Below are 15359 nucleotides of genomic sequence, written 5' to 3' on the forward strand. Positions count from 1 at the left end.
CAATGTTCAACAAGAAGTCCTAAGATTTTATGATGGGATAAACATGACCACTCAAAAACTCCTTGAGTCTCATGTACTGCTAACAAAGAAGGCTTCAACAACAATTAAGGAGCTAATTGAGGAGTTTTCCAAACAATCAAGGGGATATCACAATCCTCGAGAAGGGAAGACGAGAGGATACAATGATTGCAATGGAGCTTCGAAAGATACGGTTGCGGTAGTGGCAAAGTTAGACTCCATGGACCGCAGAATGAAAAAATGGTTCAATTAATCCATGCAATTCAAGATGGGTGTGATAATTATGGTGGAACACATTTAACCAAGGACTGTCACCTCGACAAGAATGGAAATCAGAATGTTCAAGCATGTTATTGAAGTGGAGACAAGTACAGTGAATATTGGAGAAAACCCAAGAAGGAGTGGTTTCCATACGAAGAATATAAGAAAGCCAAGGAAGAGAAGTTTATGTAAACCGTTCAAGGCTTTTTATCAAAAAGAACAACCACCGTCCAAGAATAAGTACTAGTTTGAGTCGATGCTTGCACCTTTGCACCCATTTCTAAGAAAATACATTACGTGACTGATTCCATGATAAGAAACCAACAAGCTGCAATAACGAATATTTAAACTCAATTGGGTCAATTGACCAAACTCGTAAACGAGCGCTTACCACTTAAAATTCCCGAACCAAAAACACAATCTAATGATATGGCAATACACACTGAAAAAGAGGTTAATTCTAAGTCATTAGTGATCCACGATACAGCTACCAGATAGCCTGATCCACAACTGGAAGAAGTGAAGCATGAAGCAAAAGCAGAAAACGGATCTACCCTCCACTTCCTTATCTATCTCGAGCCATGTGAAACTCACTAGACTGGAGTAGAAGGAATTCATGGAAAAAGTGCTATCCTTCTCAATCAATGCTTTATTCTTAAAATCTATGGCTAAACTTCCTAAATTCTCTAAGGAAGTGATGACGAACCGAATGGAGTTGGAAAAAGCATAACATGTTTAACGAACAAAAAAAAAAAAAAAAACAAAAAAAAAAAAAAAACCAAAACACAAAAAACAACAAAAAAAAAAAAAAAAACACACTAAAAAAAAAAAAAAACACAAATGTTTTATCCAAATTAGGGGCTAGCATCAATCTCATGCCCTATTCCTTTTACAAGAAGCTCGCAATACCAAGGCTACAAAACACAAGAATGATAATTCAAATGGCAGATCAATCAATAACTCATCCACGTGGAATTGTAGAAGACTTAGTGGTGAATCTTGGAAAATTCATTTTTCTAGTAGACTTTGTAGTCTTAGATAAGAAGGAAGACGATGGCCTTCCTATAATCTTAGGAAGACCATTCTTGAGTACTACGAGAGCCTTCATTGACATTCATGACTCTAAGCTTACACTTCGAGTAGAATACAAAGAAATAACTTTTGAAATGAACCAAAGAGTGATTCATAACGAACCTTTAAATGAGGTGTTAAGAGTGAACAATTTGGATGGATGGTGGAAAACAAAGGAGTGGATGAAAGTCTCAACGAGTTAGAGGAAACAGAAAAAATGATGGAGGAAGAGATCAAGGCATGGGAGCATCCTCAAGGTGAAGGAGCCAACCTTACTAAGCCAAGAGCCTCAATCCCCATGGTTTTTGATGTTTTCACTTTCGCAAAATCAAAGGCTCAAGTAGATGAAGCAAGCGAAGAAGAAAACTTTGACTCGAGTGATGATGATGATGAGTTAAGTGAAAGAAGGTGGATTGGCATAATGATGAGCCGATGATTGCCAAGATGGAAGTGGAAATGAGGGGAAAAGGTGGAAGAATGGAAGACACAATATGTTGAAAGAAAAAAAGGTCGAAACGCAAAAATAGGAAACACGCCAACAGAAAGAAAAAGGGAAAACACGAAAAAGGCATATATATATATATATATATATATATATATATATATATATATATATAAGGCAATTTTAGGCTTACAAAAGAAGGTGGAAGGAGCAGAATGAAAAAAGAGAGATCTCACTCCCACCTACAACAACGTGGAGCAGGAACGAGTCTAGCTCAACACTCCTAAAAAAGCAGTGCTTGTTTGAGGCAACCCGCGGTTTGCACACTACAAGAAAAAGACCCTTTTACGACGCGCAAACAACGACACTTGGAGATATATGTTACACAAAAGAGAGTAACGTTAAATAAGTGTCATCTCTTCAAAAAATTTAAGGATTTAGGTCGCGCATTATTGCGTGCCCTTAAATTAGTGTCTAATGTAAAAAAATAAAAAACACGGAGGGCACTTTAGCTAAAAGGTGCGTCGTCTATGAATGTCGTTTTATATTTTTTTAAGAAACGTGCTTCTCACTTCTCCTTAGAGGGAAAATGAAATCCCCAAATTTTTTAAACCCCCGCCTTCTTCTCCCTCGTCTCCACCCTCACCCACATCCATTGCCTCCAATCCTCGTTGCCTCTTCTAGTCTCAAACCCGATCCTCGCGTTAAATGGTTCAGTGACTGCAACTCCTTTCGATTGTAGCGCTGATCAACAACTACGACTCATCAACCGTCAATCGAAGCTACCTGTTGAACAACCCCTAATCAAAACCTCAACCTTCTCGTCTCTCCTTCCCCCAAAATTTTGAACATCCGCCTTCCTCTTCCTCTGCACTCTCTACACCCGCCAGATCGATTTCATTCTCTCCCTTCCTTCTCTCTACAAACCCCTTCCTCTACGATCGACTTTCACTCCTTCTCTATGCAAACCCTAATCAGACATAACGCATTTGCAATGGTAATATCTTCTTTCACAAAATAGACGATTGACCGAAGAACTAGGGCTTTTGATGAATCATGCATTACCAACAACGATAGCTACCCATCATAATTTGTGTTTTCTCTCGGACTCCACCATTCCAACATCGCACCACAACAACGATTCCAGCCACAAATCAACAGTTTTGAGTTTTTTGGCTTCAATTTTGAAGGTACGTAGACATGATTTTAAAGTTCTGAACTTTTTTCTTTCCTATGCTACCACTTCCCCCCTTTCCTTTTTATTTCACTCTCCTTGTAATTACCAATAAATTGAGATAGAGAGTCGGTCTATCGATTAATCAACCATGGTGGATGATTTGGTGTAACTATCACCTGTTATAGTTTTTTGAATTTTTTTTGTTCGAAAAATGCATGCCAACTGTTCGTTGAATTGCTCAAACGAAACTTCCATCACAAAAAATGAACCGATGGTCTACTTTTTTGTCCAGATTGCCCAGAGAGTGAAATATTAGCCGTCGGGATGGCACCTTATGCTCATCTGGCAGTTTATAAAGTATGTTTTGATCTAGATTGGCCAGAGAGTGACATCTTAACTGGGCTTGATGTTGCAGTAGCTGATGGAGCTGATGTGATATCAATTTCTATTGGAGAAGAAAACATGCCTTTTTTTCAGGACGGCATTGCAATAGCCTCATTTGCAGCTATCCAAAAAGGAATATTTGTGAGTTGTGCAACAGGGAACTCAGGACCGTTCAATGGCACTGCAACAAATATAGCTCCATGGGTTCTAACAATTGGTGCTAGCACAACTGACAGAAAAATCAAAGCCACAAAAAAACTAGGAAATAATAAGGAATTTGATGGTGAATCTTTATTTCAGCCAAAAGGCTCCCCTTCTTCTACACTTTTACCACTCGTGTATGCTGGTTCTAATGAGTAGTTAGTATGATTTGAATTGAACCTCCTTCTTCCAATCGACTGGGCATGTGATCAAAAAGTTTCAAGGTCACGACAGTGAGGTGTGTAATTTCCCTAACAAACCAATTTATCAATCACATAACACATATTTATAAGTTCACAATCATAACACCATTTTTGTGCAGGTGAATGCAGTAAAGTTCAATGAATATTCATATGTTATTGTATCAGTAGGGTATGATCGTTTCTTACGTGCCTGGGACTGTAGATCTCACAGCACTGAGCCAATTCGGGTTTAGCTTTCTTTCCCTTTCCCTTTCCCTTGTCTACATCTACGTTTGTACTAAGTTTTTTTATATATATTTATATTATCAAAAGTTGATGACAGTTTTAATTGATTCACAGATCATTGACACCTTTCTAGACAGCGTTATGTCTATCTGTTTAACAAAAACTGAGATTATTGCTAGAAGTGTTGACGGAACTGTACGGACATTTGACATCCGGATTGATGGAACTGTATCTCTCTATCAAATGATGGTAACTGTGTATTAGCTTGGAGCACAAGAGCATTGAATATTGATGTGACCACCATGCAGTTTGAAAGGAGTAGAAAGAGGGGCATAACAGTCTTTTCAAATTATGCTTGGAGTAGTGGAGATCAAGTTGATGTTTGGGTACAAGATAGGTAACCATTTAACTCAACTCATTACATTTTCAATCGTTAATACTTATTAATCATCACAAACTCTATTTTTTTACTGTTTTTTGTAGCTGGCATGAAGCAATTGTTATGGACACAAATAAGATTGATTTGACTTCTTTAACTGTCCAGTTTCCTGGTAGGTATTGTTATCTGACTTTTCCTTCAAAATTTATAAACGGTGTTAAGTTTTTACCTTTTTTCCCTTTCCAGCTCAATGAAAGACATCAATTGTTAGGTCATGGCATGTGAGGCCAACTCTTGTCTGGAAGGATGACAAGTAGATTGAGTGGTCTAGTTTGAAAGGACTCCATTCTTCTGAGGTTAGCTACTATCTCTTTTCCCCATTTATTTGGTTTCTTAATTTTTTTATATAAAATATGTATATATATTCCTAAAGGCTAAATCCAATCCTCTCCAATCTACTAGAAAACCACCAATTCCAACGATTGTCAGAACTTTAGCTCAAAAGGACAAATAAAAACCCTCTCTTAGTGATAAAAATGTCAAGGATTCTTCTGTTAGTGCTGATGAAAACATGCCAGGTCAGCAGCAAAAGGATATGGGGTTTGGTTCTTCTTTTCCCCATTTATTTGGTTTCAATTTATGTTCACAAGTTTAATAAATTCTCTAGATTTAAAAAGAAGTATTGCTATTTAGTGTGCCCTTTAACTGACCTATTACTATTGTAGATCGAGGAAGTAAGTCATTCAGTGATTCAAAATATGGAAAACATGTCTAAATTGCTTTACTACTTTTTTTCAAGTTTCTTTTCTTCATATCATGTCATCTCTTCTATTTGTTTCAGTCTTTTACCACTTTATATTCCTGTCATATTCAGTCTTTTAACATCCAATTATCATCTTTGAGTATTGGGTTTTCTTTCTTTTTTGCTGTTGTGTTACCCTGCGTTAGGCTTTATAAAATGAATTCCTTTGCTGAAAATTGTGTATAATTTTTGTTAGAGATTCTTTGGGCAGTTGGAGAAGGACATCTTATCTTTAGGTACTACATAAAATGGTGTTTTTATCTCTGATGATTCCCCTAACTTTTTGTTGTTTGATGATTTTATGGACCCAAATAGAGAAGAAAAAAGGTACATTTTTTTATTTTTCCACATTTACCCTCCATGATCAATGAAACTAACATCATCCAATATCTATACGTATACTTCATTATCTGGAAATAGTAAGACCACATCAATTACTAGAGCAAATGGTGTGTACTGCTTTCAGAGTTGCAGATGACACTCTTAACCAGACTAGCTTATGAGAATAAAAATCGACCAATTATACTTCACCGTTGCTTCTGCATTGAAGCCTTTGCAAGGTATGTGTAATGTCTCATTTACAATTTTTTGACACAAGGATAAAGTAGTCATTTTTTTAATCTGACTTATTGCATTGGCAACAAACAAGCTACCGGGTGATATGGAATTAATCCAAGATGTAAAACGACTTTGTGTTGTATTCGAACATGTGGAGAAGCTGCTAACACTTGGCAGTGGCAGTGGGAAAAATAAATTGGAAGCAAGCATACCAGATCAGCATCAGGATCTGAGGAATGCATCATGATATTAACTTCAGTTGCTTTAGTAGTTGTTATAGAAGTTTTTCCTTTTCTATTCAAAATTATAACTTAAAAACACCACATGTTCCCTCTTTTCTAGCTTGTATTACTGTTGCTGGCTTCCAAATGAGGCCTTAATTGTCATAAACATTCTACTGTTAGATTTGGCCCTAATTTCTTTAATAGTCAACGATAGTGGGGTAGCATATTGAACTATTTGCTTAAGAAAGACATTATATCTTGTCCAATTTATATTTGAATTCAAGTTATGCATAATGTCAATATTGTTGGATTAATAAATACATTATACCTAAAGAATAAAGATTGTATGATGAAAGAAAGATTGTAAATTACCAACTATTGGTTTATCATTTGCTGAGTTAACCTACATTTTTTTTCTGTAGTTTTATCTTGTTTCTGATATAGCCGTGAAAGAACTCATTGCAGTTGCCACCAACAGAGAAGGTAAGCTATAATATGCCAAAGTTGAATTATTTTTTAAGAAATAGCAACCTACTTTTAGTTATTTGTTTATTATATCAACATACAACATCAGATTCAAAAAGTGTTGTAGAGCTAACAAATGGTTCTTCAGGTATGCAATACTCTAGGCATAATTATAATATAAAACTATAAAAAATTTAATTTTTTGATATATATTTTTATTTTGTTTTGCAGAGGATACTAAAGAGCAAATCTTGCAAAGGATATTTTTTGTTTTGTTTTGCAGAGGACACCCCTCACATTTTCCCAAATTACCCCTTCCTCTACAATGTTTTTTTGTTTCTGTGTATTTTGTGCATCAGGTAAAGTTGGTGGAAGAAAGGAATATGAAGCCACTTGATTCAAATCTTGCAGCATTAGTCTTAAAGAATTATGAAAGGCAAGATGCAACTTTACTTAGATGGAATTTGATGTAGAGTAGATTAGATGCAATTTTAGATATTGTAAAAAATAGAATTGTATGACATTAAATTTTATGCAATGGATTGTATTTTTTGTATATGATATTTTATTTCTATTATGAGACATTAAATGCAAATTTAATTTAAAAATTAATAAATATATAAATATTTTTTTTAGAACATTTAAAATTATGATACGCAAAAATGTGTGTCATCTTCATTTATGACATGGCCTTTCTTGACAGGGGCTTCCTTGATACGCATTGCGTGTCATAAACACGAGCGTCGTAAGGTTACGACACGCAAATGCATGTCGTCTACCTTTATGACAGGGCCTTCCTTGATACGCAATGCGTGTAATAACCGCGCATCGTAAATGCGCGTCATAAATGCGCGTCGTCTCTCTTTATGACAGGGCCTTCCTTGACACGCATTTGCGCGTCGTCTAAGCGTTTTACGACGCGCAATGAGCGTCGTAAAAGGCCTTTTTTCTAGTAGTGGCATTTTCTTTTCACACTTCTTTTGCGTTTTTGTTTTATTTCTTTGTTAATTAGGATTTTTACTCTTCTATCATCATTTTTTGATCATTTATATGAGGACAAGAAACACATAAATGTGGGGTGTTGCAATTTTATGAAAAAGAAAACTTAAATAAAATAAAATAAAATTTTTGTGTGCCCAATTGCCACAGCGTGGAGGAGCTGTATGTATGCATCTTCCAACTACTTGGAAGTTTCTCACTGGTGTCCTTGGGAAGTGTCTCTCTCACAAAACGATACGTCTTGATTAGATGAACTCCTTTGAACATCATATTCTCATCTCCATCATCAAGAATTGGCAACTAGATATTGCCCAACTTATATTTGATCAAATTGTTGAGATTATCAAATGAAGTAAAAGATCTACTCATGTTCCTTACCCTTGATGGTTTGCATTGATACTTTAGTATTTTGGTATCAGATATGATGATGAACATGTTGAAAATTAGGCTTATTCTTTTACATCTTCAAAGTTATTCAACCAGGATCCTGGAGATTAATAGATTGTTACAAGGGGAATGCAGAAGTGGATTAACATTTCATATAAGAGTGAAATATTTACATATATTACTCATGTAGTCCCATCGGAGGATTATAAGATAAAAGATGATGACCAGACGTCTGAAAAGGAGAATGAAGATCCACAGGTTGACACTTAGAGCATCCCTTATTTTGATGAAGACGTTGACGTTGTTGGTAGTGATTTTGAGCATAACAGTAAGGATACGGGAGATGGTTGTTGTTGATCAATGTTAAGAAGATCAGGTACAGGATTATAGTGAGGCCGAATCCATTCATCCTAACATGCACATTCAATCTGAATCTTCACCATCCATAGAAGATCAAGAGGAAGAATATGTCCTTGAAACTCCTCCATTAGCTCTTCAAATTGATAATGATGATCATATCTGTGAGACTTTTCCTCATAACCAAGGTGATTTACCTTCTCCTCGTACACCCTCTCTGAATCGAGTTTGAACTCTTTTTTTTGCACTCCTCAAGAACAATAAATACAGCATGCTCATTCTTCACCTGCTCAAACTAAACAACATCCTCCTGTTCAACAAATTCTTTCAACTCAAGAAACTACATGGGAGAGCAATCACAACCAAGTCCGTTTCTTGCTGAGTTCAAAGATTTGCATGAGAACATTCTATATGCATTGAAGTCTCTTGTTCAACTAACCTCCAACATGAGTCAGCAACTAACCACAATAGAGATTAATGTCGCTGAAATCAAATCAATAGTTATAGGAGCCAACATTGAAACTGAGGATGATCGGTATCAATCACCTCTAGGCAATGATCAACAACCTCCTCCTGATTCTTTTGGACCTCCTTCAAAAGGTGGTTCTACATCCACCATTACTCCTCTATTGCCTCTTGTTTCTCCTCCATCAAATCTGTCTCCCCCAAATAATACAACTTCATCTTCTTCGACTTCACAGAACCAAACATTTGCACACATTCTTGTTATACCCTCTCTGTCTGATGATGCCAAAAAGGGGAGAAATTCACTAATTCTACTAGAAATGTTGATATTGAAGATGAAATGAATGTTGAGGACAATCATAATCAGTTGGATGTAGAATATGAAGTTTAATGCAAGGACTTATCATTCATAGATGTAATACCAGTTTAAACAATATTTCTAGATTTCCACGTTGATGCTGAGGGGGAGCAAATTCCTCAGGAAAAGGAAAAGGCTCCTTGAGGATAGCCTAGTGACATTGAGTCCAATGATGATGTTCCACTGAACACGAAATGAAAGACCAAGTCTTCCTCTGATGTTGGTCCCTCCAAAAAGAGATGTCAAGAGCGCACAGTTCCTAAAATGGAAAAACTTTTTGGGGAGTGTCTATCGAAGAGACTAGGAAATTTGTGCAGAAACAAAACATCTAATCCGCAAATCGGATGTATGCTAAGCAAGACTCCAATATGATTCAAGAAAGGTTAATTTCATCTAGTAACTGCCTGATCAGATTGAGCGATTGAAAGAGTTTAATTTGAAAATATGAATGGGGAAAGTTGTTTAAGAACGCACAATTACCAAACTTGAACGAAGTAGGTTTAAAAGTGTGCTAACAAGAAGAAGTGATCATGATCCAATCATCAAAGTGAGATGTACTAAACCCAAAACTAAAGGAATGCTTATAGTGTATATCACAAGGCGTAGTGACATGGGTAAAGCTGGTGGCCAATACATTGAGGTCTTATCTTCCTAAGATTTGGTGAAATTTAGGTATAGTGAGTGGATGCAACTTCTAGAGTTGGTCAACAAGCAAAAAGGAAAATATGTTGAGAAATTTAGGCTTGTACTTAAAAGACTCATCAAAAAGATTGAGGATCTTGACTTAGTGCCCAAGACCTCTAATAAACATTCCTCGTCCTCAGGGTCTACTTTAGTGCTGCTTAAGAATTGCATGTTTGTGTCACATGGAACTCGAACAAAACTATCACTTCTAAATCTCTCTTAATCTAAACAAAAGGAAGAAAGAGCTTGTTATTTTTTATTATTTATGGGTCAGGCTAGAAGCTGAAAAAGATGTTAGTGAGTTCTTTCACCGTTCAGAAGAAGAAGATTTTGGGTTTTGACATCATCATATTAGGGGAGATTGTAAGGTCAAACCTTAGAATCTAATGATACAAAACCATGTCACACTGACTCCTATCAGCGACGGTGTCTCACCAGAGCCAGCGTAAAGTTCTTTGTTTACTGCATCAGCATGATATCTATATTAACGTAATATTTTGTATGTATGTATGTATGTATGTATATACATAGACACAGACACTCATAGTTGTTAGAAGATCCGATATCTTTGGGATAACAGATATACTTTATTATTTTCGTACATTAGGTGAGATCCCTGGAATGTAAGGATTCTCACAATATTGCTTTAGTATAAATTATGTATTAGGGTTTGTATCATTATTTGATTAACGAACCCTAAAATATTTGTGCTTGTTCTCTTGGGGAGAACACTTTTCTTAGTGAAAAACCTTTATGATATATATTTGTGCTCTTTTAGTTATCTTTTATGTTAATCGACCACGATCAAGGGAACCTACACAAAGGGATGGAGGTTGGAGTTAAGAGCAAACCTTAACATAATGTTGCTTAAATAGGACTTGAGACCCAAAATTAGGGTTTTCTCTTTCTGTCGTCGTGGCCATTGCATGACCACATCATGGTGATTAAAAATGTATGTCCACTTGTAGAGCACAACCACGTCGTGGTGAGCCTCATCACCACATCGTGGCACCTCTCCAAACACAATAAATCCTTAAAATTAAAAGGGGTCTCAAGAGCAATACCTGGAATTAGATATTACAAAAACCATATCAATGTTGTTTAATTTCAGCCCCTTCATGTGCACATATTTCTTCCACAACGAAGAACAACATTGATTATGATGTTTCATCTTAACCAAAATACACAAATCAACAACCAATAAACTATAAACATTAATAAAATACATTAGAAATCGTATGATGATCGAAGTAAACATTATTTGTTGAACAGATTGTCTAAGATACCCCATTTATACAACAAAAAGGATCGGTTATAATGCTAGATGGAATATCAAAGGTTGCCCTTAGACGTCAAATTACGATCATAATTGCAGCCAACCAAAGAGCTACCTCCAATCGAACGACACATTGGAAAACATAGGCCTCCCAAAGGCTACTATTCCAAAATCGAGCTACATTAGTTGCATCAGGCGGGATACAAATGCACTCCGACAAATCAACAAAAGTCCTCTTAAGTTATATAAGTATAGATAATATGGGAATATGGTAATGAGTCTTAGCCCTCTCTAGTTGTATGATTTCCTCGATTTCATCATCTTGTCCTCTTTATTTATTGTAGTTGGGTCATCGACCTAGCCTTCATCTTTTCCTTATCTTACCCTAGCTGTCAGCCGCCTTATCTATTTCATGGGTTTCTTCTTATTTCCATATATTTTTCTCTTCCTCTTTTATGTTAGTCATGACCACATATAAGGAATGAACTATGACAAGTAAACGGTGGTCAACGACTAGGAAACACCGATGAATGACAAGTAAGCCATGGCGAGGGAGAATGTCGGCAGAATGCCATGTGATGGAAAGACGGAAAAAGCTCCTGTGGGAGTAATTAATGGATTATTGATTTTCTTTAATTCTTTTAAATAATAAACAATGAATAAGTAAATAACTTTTAAATTACCGTTAATCGGTAGTTACTTTTGAAAATACTATTGTTTGGTTAAAATTTTCATAATTGTATTTTGCACAACAGCCTAACATTCGTTTAGTTCATAATAATCTAAAACCCGGAGAAATCTAAGTATAAAGAAACCGTTAAAATGAAAAGCAACAACTAAAATACATAAAAAGATAACTAAAACCCTAAAATTATTTTCAAAGTTTGAAATTCCCATAAAAGTGAAACGACCCATCTCTGTCCGATTGGCGAGCACACCAACAATTGTGTTTTATAAGTGCGCAAAGGGTAGGACCAGTGGGTCGGTTTGATTACCTATTTGTCGATTATGATACTTCTCAGAATTATTTGATCGAGGTTATTAGGGTTTTCGGAATGTCATCTAGTTCTGATACCATTCTTTAAGTTAATATGCATATCCACCAATCATGTGACAAATCAATCAGTATCAGTATCAAATTAGGTGAATATACTTAATAAGTAATCACTATATTTTTCTTTCTATCAGGGCAGACATAAGATTTCATAGTACGGATGTCACGAGAAATTTTGTAGTGTCACGATAGTAGGAAAAAAAATCAAAAGATTTCGAAAGTTTTTGCACTGCGTCCGAAAAAATCAGACGTTGTCGGTGCCACTACGGACACCATAGTAAAACTGTCAGTGTTTTCTACAATTGACATGTTCAAACCATAACCGTTTCGAACGAGTACATATAGATATATGGAAATACATTGACCCCCCACCCAAAAAAAAAAAAAAAAAACCTTCAATAAAGCTGATAAAACATACTATATAGCAGTAGTGCATTCATTATATTTAAACACCACAGAAATCTTGGAGAATATTCTGCGATTTCCTTCCATTTTCGGTCACATAATAATTCAGAAGATCAACATGATCAAACGCCTTGAACTTTAGAGGATGCTCATAATCCACCAACTCATCTGGTACTTCCACCTTCTTACTCAAAAACGAGAACAACGCAATAGTATATCTCGTTTCCTTCCCATGCTTGTCCATGGTTACTTTATGGTTCGGCGATAGCACCCTATCATTACTCCAAGCCTATCATCACAAAATACACTGTTAAATAAATTTACCACTGAATTTATAAAATAATAAAACATATGCATGGTGATTACTGTTCACTGATCACCTTGCAAGCATCGCCTGCCATGACCACAAAAGACGAAGGAGGGTATTCAACAGAAATCCATTCCTCATTCCTTGCTCTTATTTCCAACCCTGAAACCTGATTCTGATGAAGTATTGTCAAAAAGCTTTTATCTGTATGAGAAGGAAAAGCCATTGTGGTTTCATTCATCTCTGGTGCTCTGTATTTCAAATACCGAAGAAGATAAGTTGTGGAGTCCATATGCGAGTCACTGTACTTTCCCACACCATAGCTTTCAAACATCATCTTTATCACCATGTTTTCTAATTCCTTCACTGCCCTTGAAAACAACACTGAAGTTTCACTACAAAAGATTGAGAAAGTTACAATTTTAGTCCCTGAGTTTATCATATTTTTCAGTTTTGATTTTAAAAGGAACTGGCTTGCAATTTAAGTTAACATCGAATTTGTTTCTGGATCATTAAGGGTGTCTTTGGAAGAGCTGGTAGATAAGATATACCTTTTTATTTGTTTAGAAATACAAAAGTAGATGTTAGCTTTTATATATATAAAATTACATAAAAATTAACCAAAAATTAAAATCTTCCAAAACCACAAGCAATAGTTTTTACATCAAAATGAAGACTAAAAATACAAATGAATTCCTTTAAGACTAAAACCAAAAGAAATATCCTAAAATCAAGGATCAGAATTCAGAATTATAATTTACTCAAAGATCAAAGTTAGAAATTAGAGTTTGTTGGTTTTGATTAAATGGAGAAACATGTTGACTTAATAACTTACCAGAAGGATTGATTTCCGTTTGGCCACATGAGATTTGTGAAACTTTGAGCTCCTTCGTGGTCTGTAGCGTAGTCGATTCCTAACCCTTCATGAAGTGGGACAATTGGCATCTGTCCTACGTATCCATGGTAAGGCTTTGAGACGATGTTTTTGATTTTGGTTTCCGTTGGGAGGTCAAATAATTCGTCTGCAGCTTGGAAGACGGATTCTTGAAGCTTGGTAGAGACTCCATTGTAGAGTGCTATGAAACAGCCGTGGTTTTCAAGGGCAACCCTGATATCGTTACACGTGGAGGACCAGGTGGTTGTGCCAGGGGTTAAGTTGTCATTTGTGAAGTCTACTACGAGAAGTTTAGGTATTGTTAGGGAGCCCATTGTTGAGTTATAAGTTATAAGTGATGTTAAATGGTGGTGTGTTGATCGCGTTATATAACGCTGAAATCTGATCACGGTATATAAATACACAGAAAAAGTTATAAGCATATATGCATAAAGTGTCGGTTATTATGTCACTTTCAACAAATTTGATTGGTTTATTATAGTGTATCGATGGTGTTTTTATTGCATGATTTGTATCGAATTAATGTATTTTCATTGAGTTGGTTTCGACAATAGACATTCTTGATGCTGATTTTTATGTTCCTGTTATATTCAGCATAGAGAAAGATTAGAGACATGCAAAAAAAAGGTTGGTCCCTTAAGCCTTGTTCCCGAGTTCTACTTAAAGAGAGAAATGGAAGGATACAGAGGGAAAGTGAGGGTTGACAAAGAAAAATCATGTTTCCAAGTTTTATTAATGGAAGGAAAATAAGGGGAGGGAAAGGATTTTGGAGCCATATTTTCCTTTCAAATTTTCTTCCCAAATTGGGCGGATTTAGGAAAAAAGTGAGGGGAAGAAAAATTTTAAGTTTTATTTTCTTTTTCCTTCTAACTCGGAAACACAAAAAATTAAAATTTTCCTTTCATTTCCTACGAACTCGGAAACACAAAATAATGGATATTTTCATTCACCTCTCTTTCTTTCTGTCAAAATTTTCTTTCTTTTTCCGTTAATGAATTTACAAATAAACTCGGGAACAAGGCGTTAATTTTAATTTACAAATGCCATTAAAATTATCTCGAATTCTTAATATAGAAAATGAAAAAAATATAAGTTAATACAGATTCTCTATTTCTAATTTTAGTGTGATTGTAGAAATGGTTTGTGGTTTAAAATCCTTCTTTATAAATAAAAATAATTTTGTCACTTGTCATTCTCTTATCGGTTATGTCAAATGTTATTTTGTAGCAAATTTAGATACTAGGTGTAAAACTCATGTATTACATGAGTTCATTTAAGAGAAAAATTAATATGAAATTTTAAACATTTAAAAGTTTGAATTTATAAGAAAATAAGAAAAATATTGAATTATTAAAATTAATGTTTTTTTTTAAATTTAAACAAATAATTTAAATAAATAAACAAAGGAAACTAATGAGGTTTTAATTTAGAAATTTTAAAATTAAAAAAAAATCAATTAATGAAATTGATATGTATTTATCATTACATTTATTATAATTATTATATTTAAATATTATATAGAATTTGATAAAATGAAAAAAAAAAAAAAAAAAAAAAAAAAAAAAAAAAAACACATACACACACAAAATGTCATGTGGAAAAATTTAATTGAAAATAACCACAAAATGACATGTAGTCAAATCAATGAGAATGTGACATGTGACAAAAAAAATTTATTTATTAGATTAAAGTAGATTTGTCATTTTGTAGTATTTTTTATTTTAATTAAATTTCATATAATACTTAAATATAATAAATGTAT

General features: G+C 34.8%; 1 protein-coding gene across 1 annotated transcript; it reads right to left on the reverse strand.

The window, feature by feature from the left end:
- Positions 1–12211: 12211 nt before the first annotated feature.
- On the reverse strand, positions 12212–13978 carry LOC145054422 (putative 2-oxoglutarate-dependent dioxygenase AOP1). Its single transcript, XM_079002622.1, has 3 exons — positions 13538–13978; positions 12776–13097; positions 12212–12684 (listed from the first exon to the last, which is right to left on the reverse strand). Exons 1-3 carry the CDS (start codon positions 13909–13911, stop codon positions 12436–12438), a joined length of 945 nt encoding a protein of 314 aa, XP_078858748.1. The 5' UTR covers positions 13912–13978; the 3' UTR covers positions 12212–12435.
- Between the last annotated feature and the right edge of the window lie 1381 nt (positions 13979–15359).

The sequence above is a fragment of the Lactuca serriola genome, chromosome 5 (genome assembly GCF_051521515.1).
Source record: "Lactuca serriola cultivar US96UC23 chromosome 5, Lser_US96UC23_V15, whole genome shotgun sequence".
NCBI classification, from domain to species: domain Eukaryota; kingdom Viridiplantae; phylum Streptophyta; class Magnoliopsida; order Asterales; family Asteraceae; genus Lactuca; species Lactuca serriola.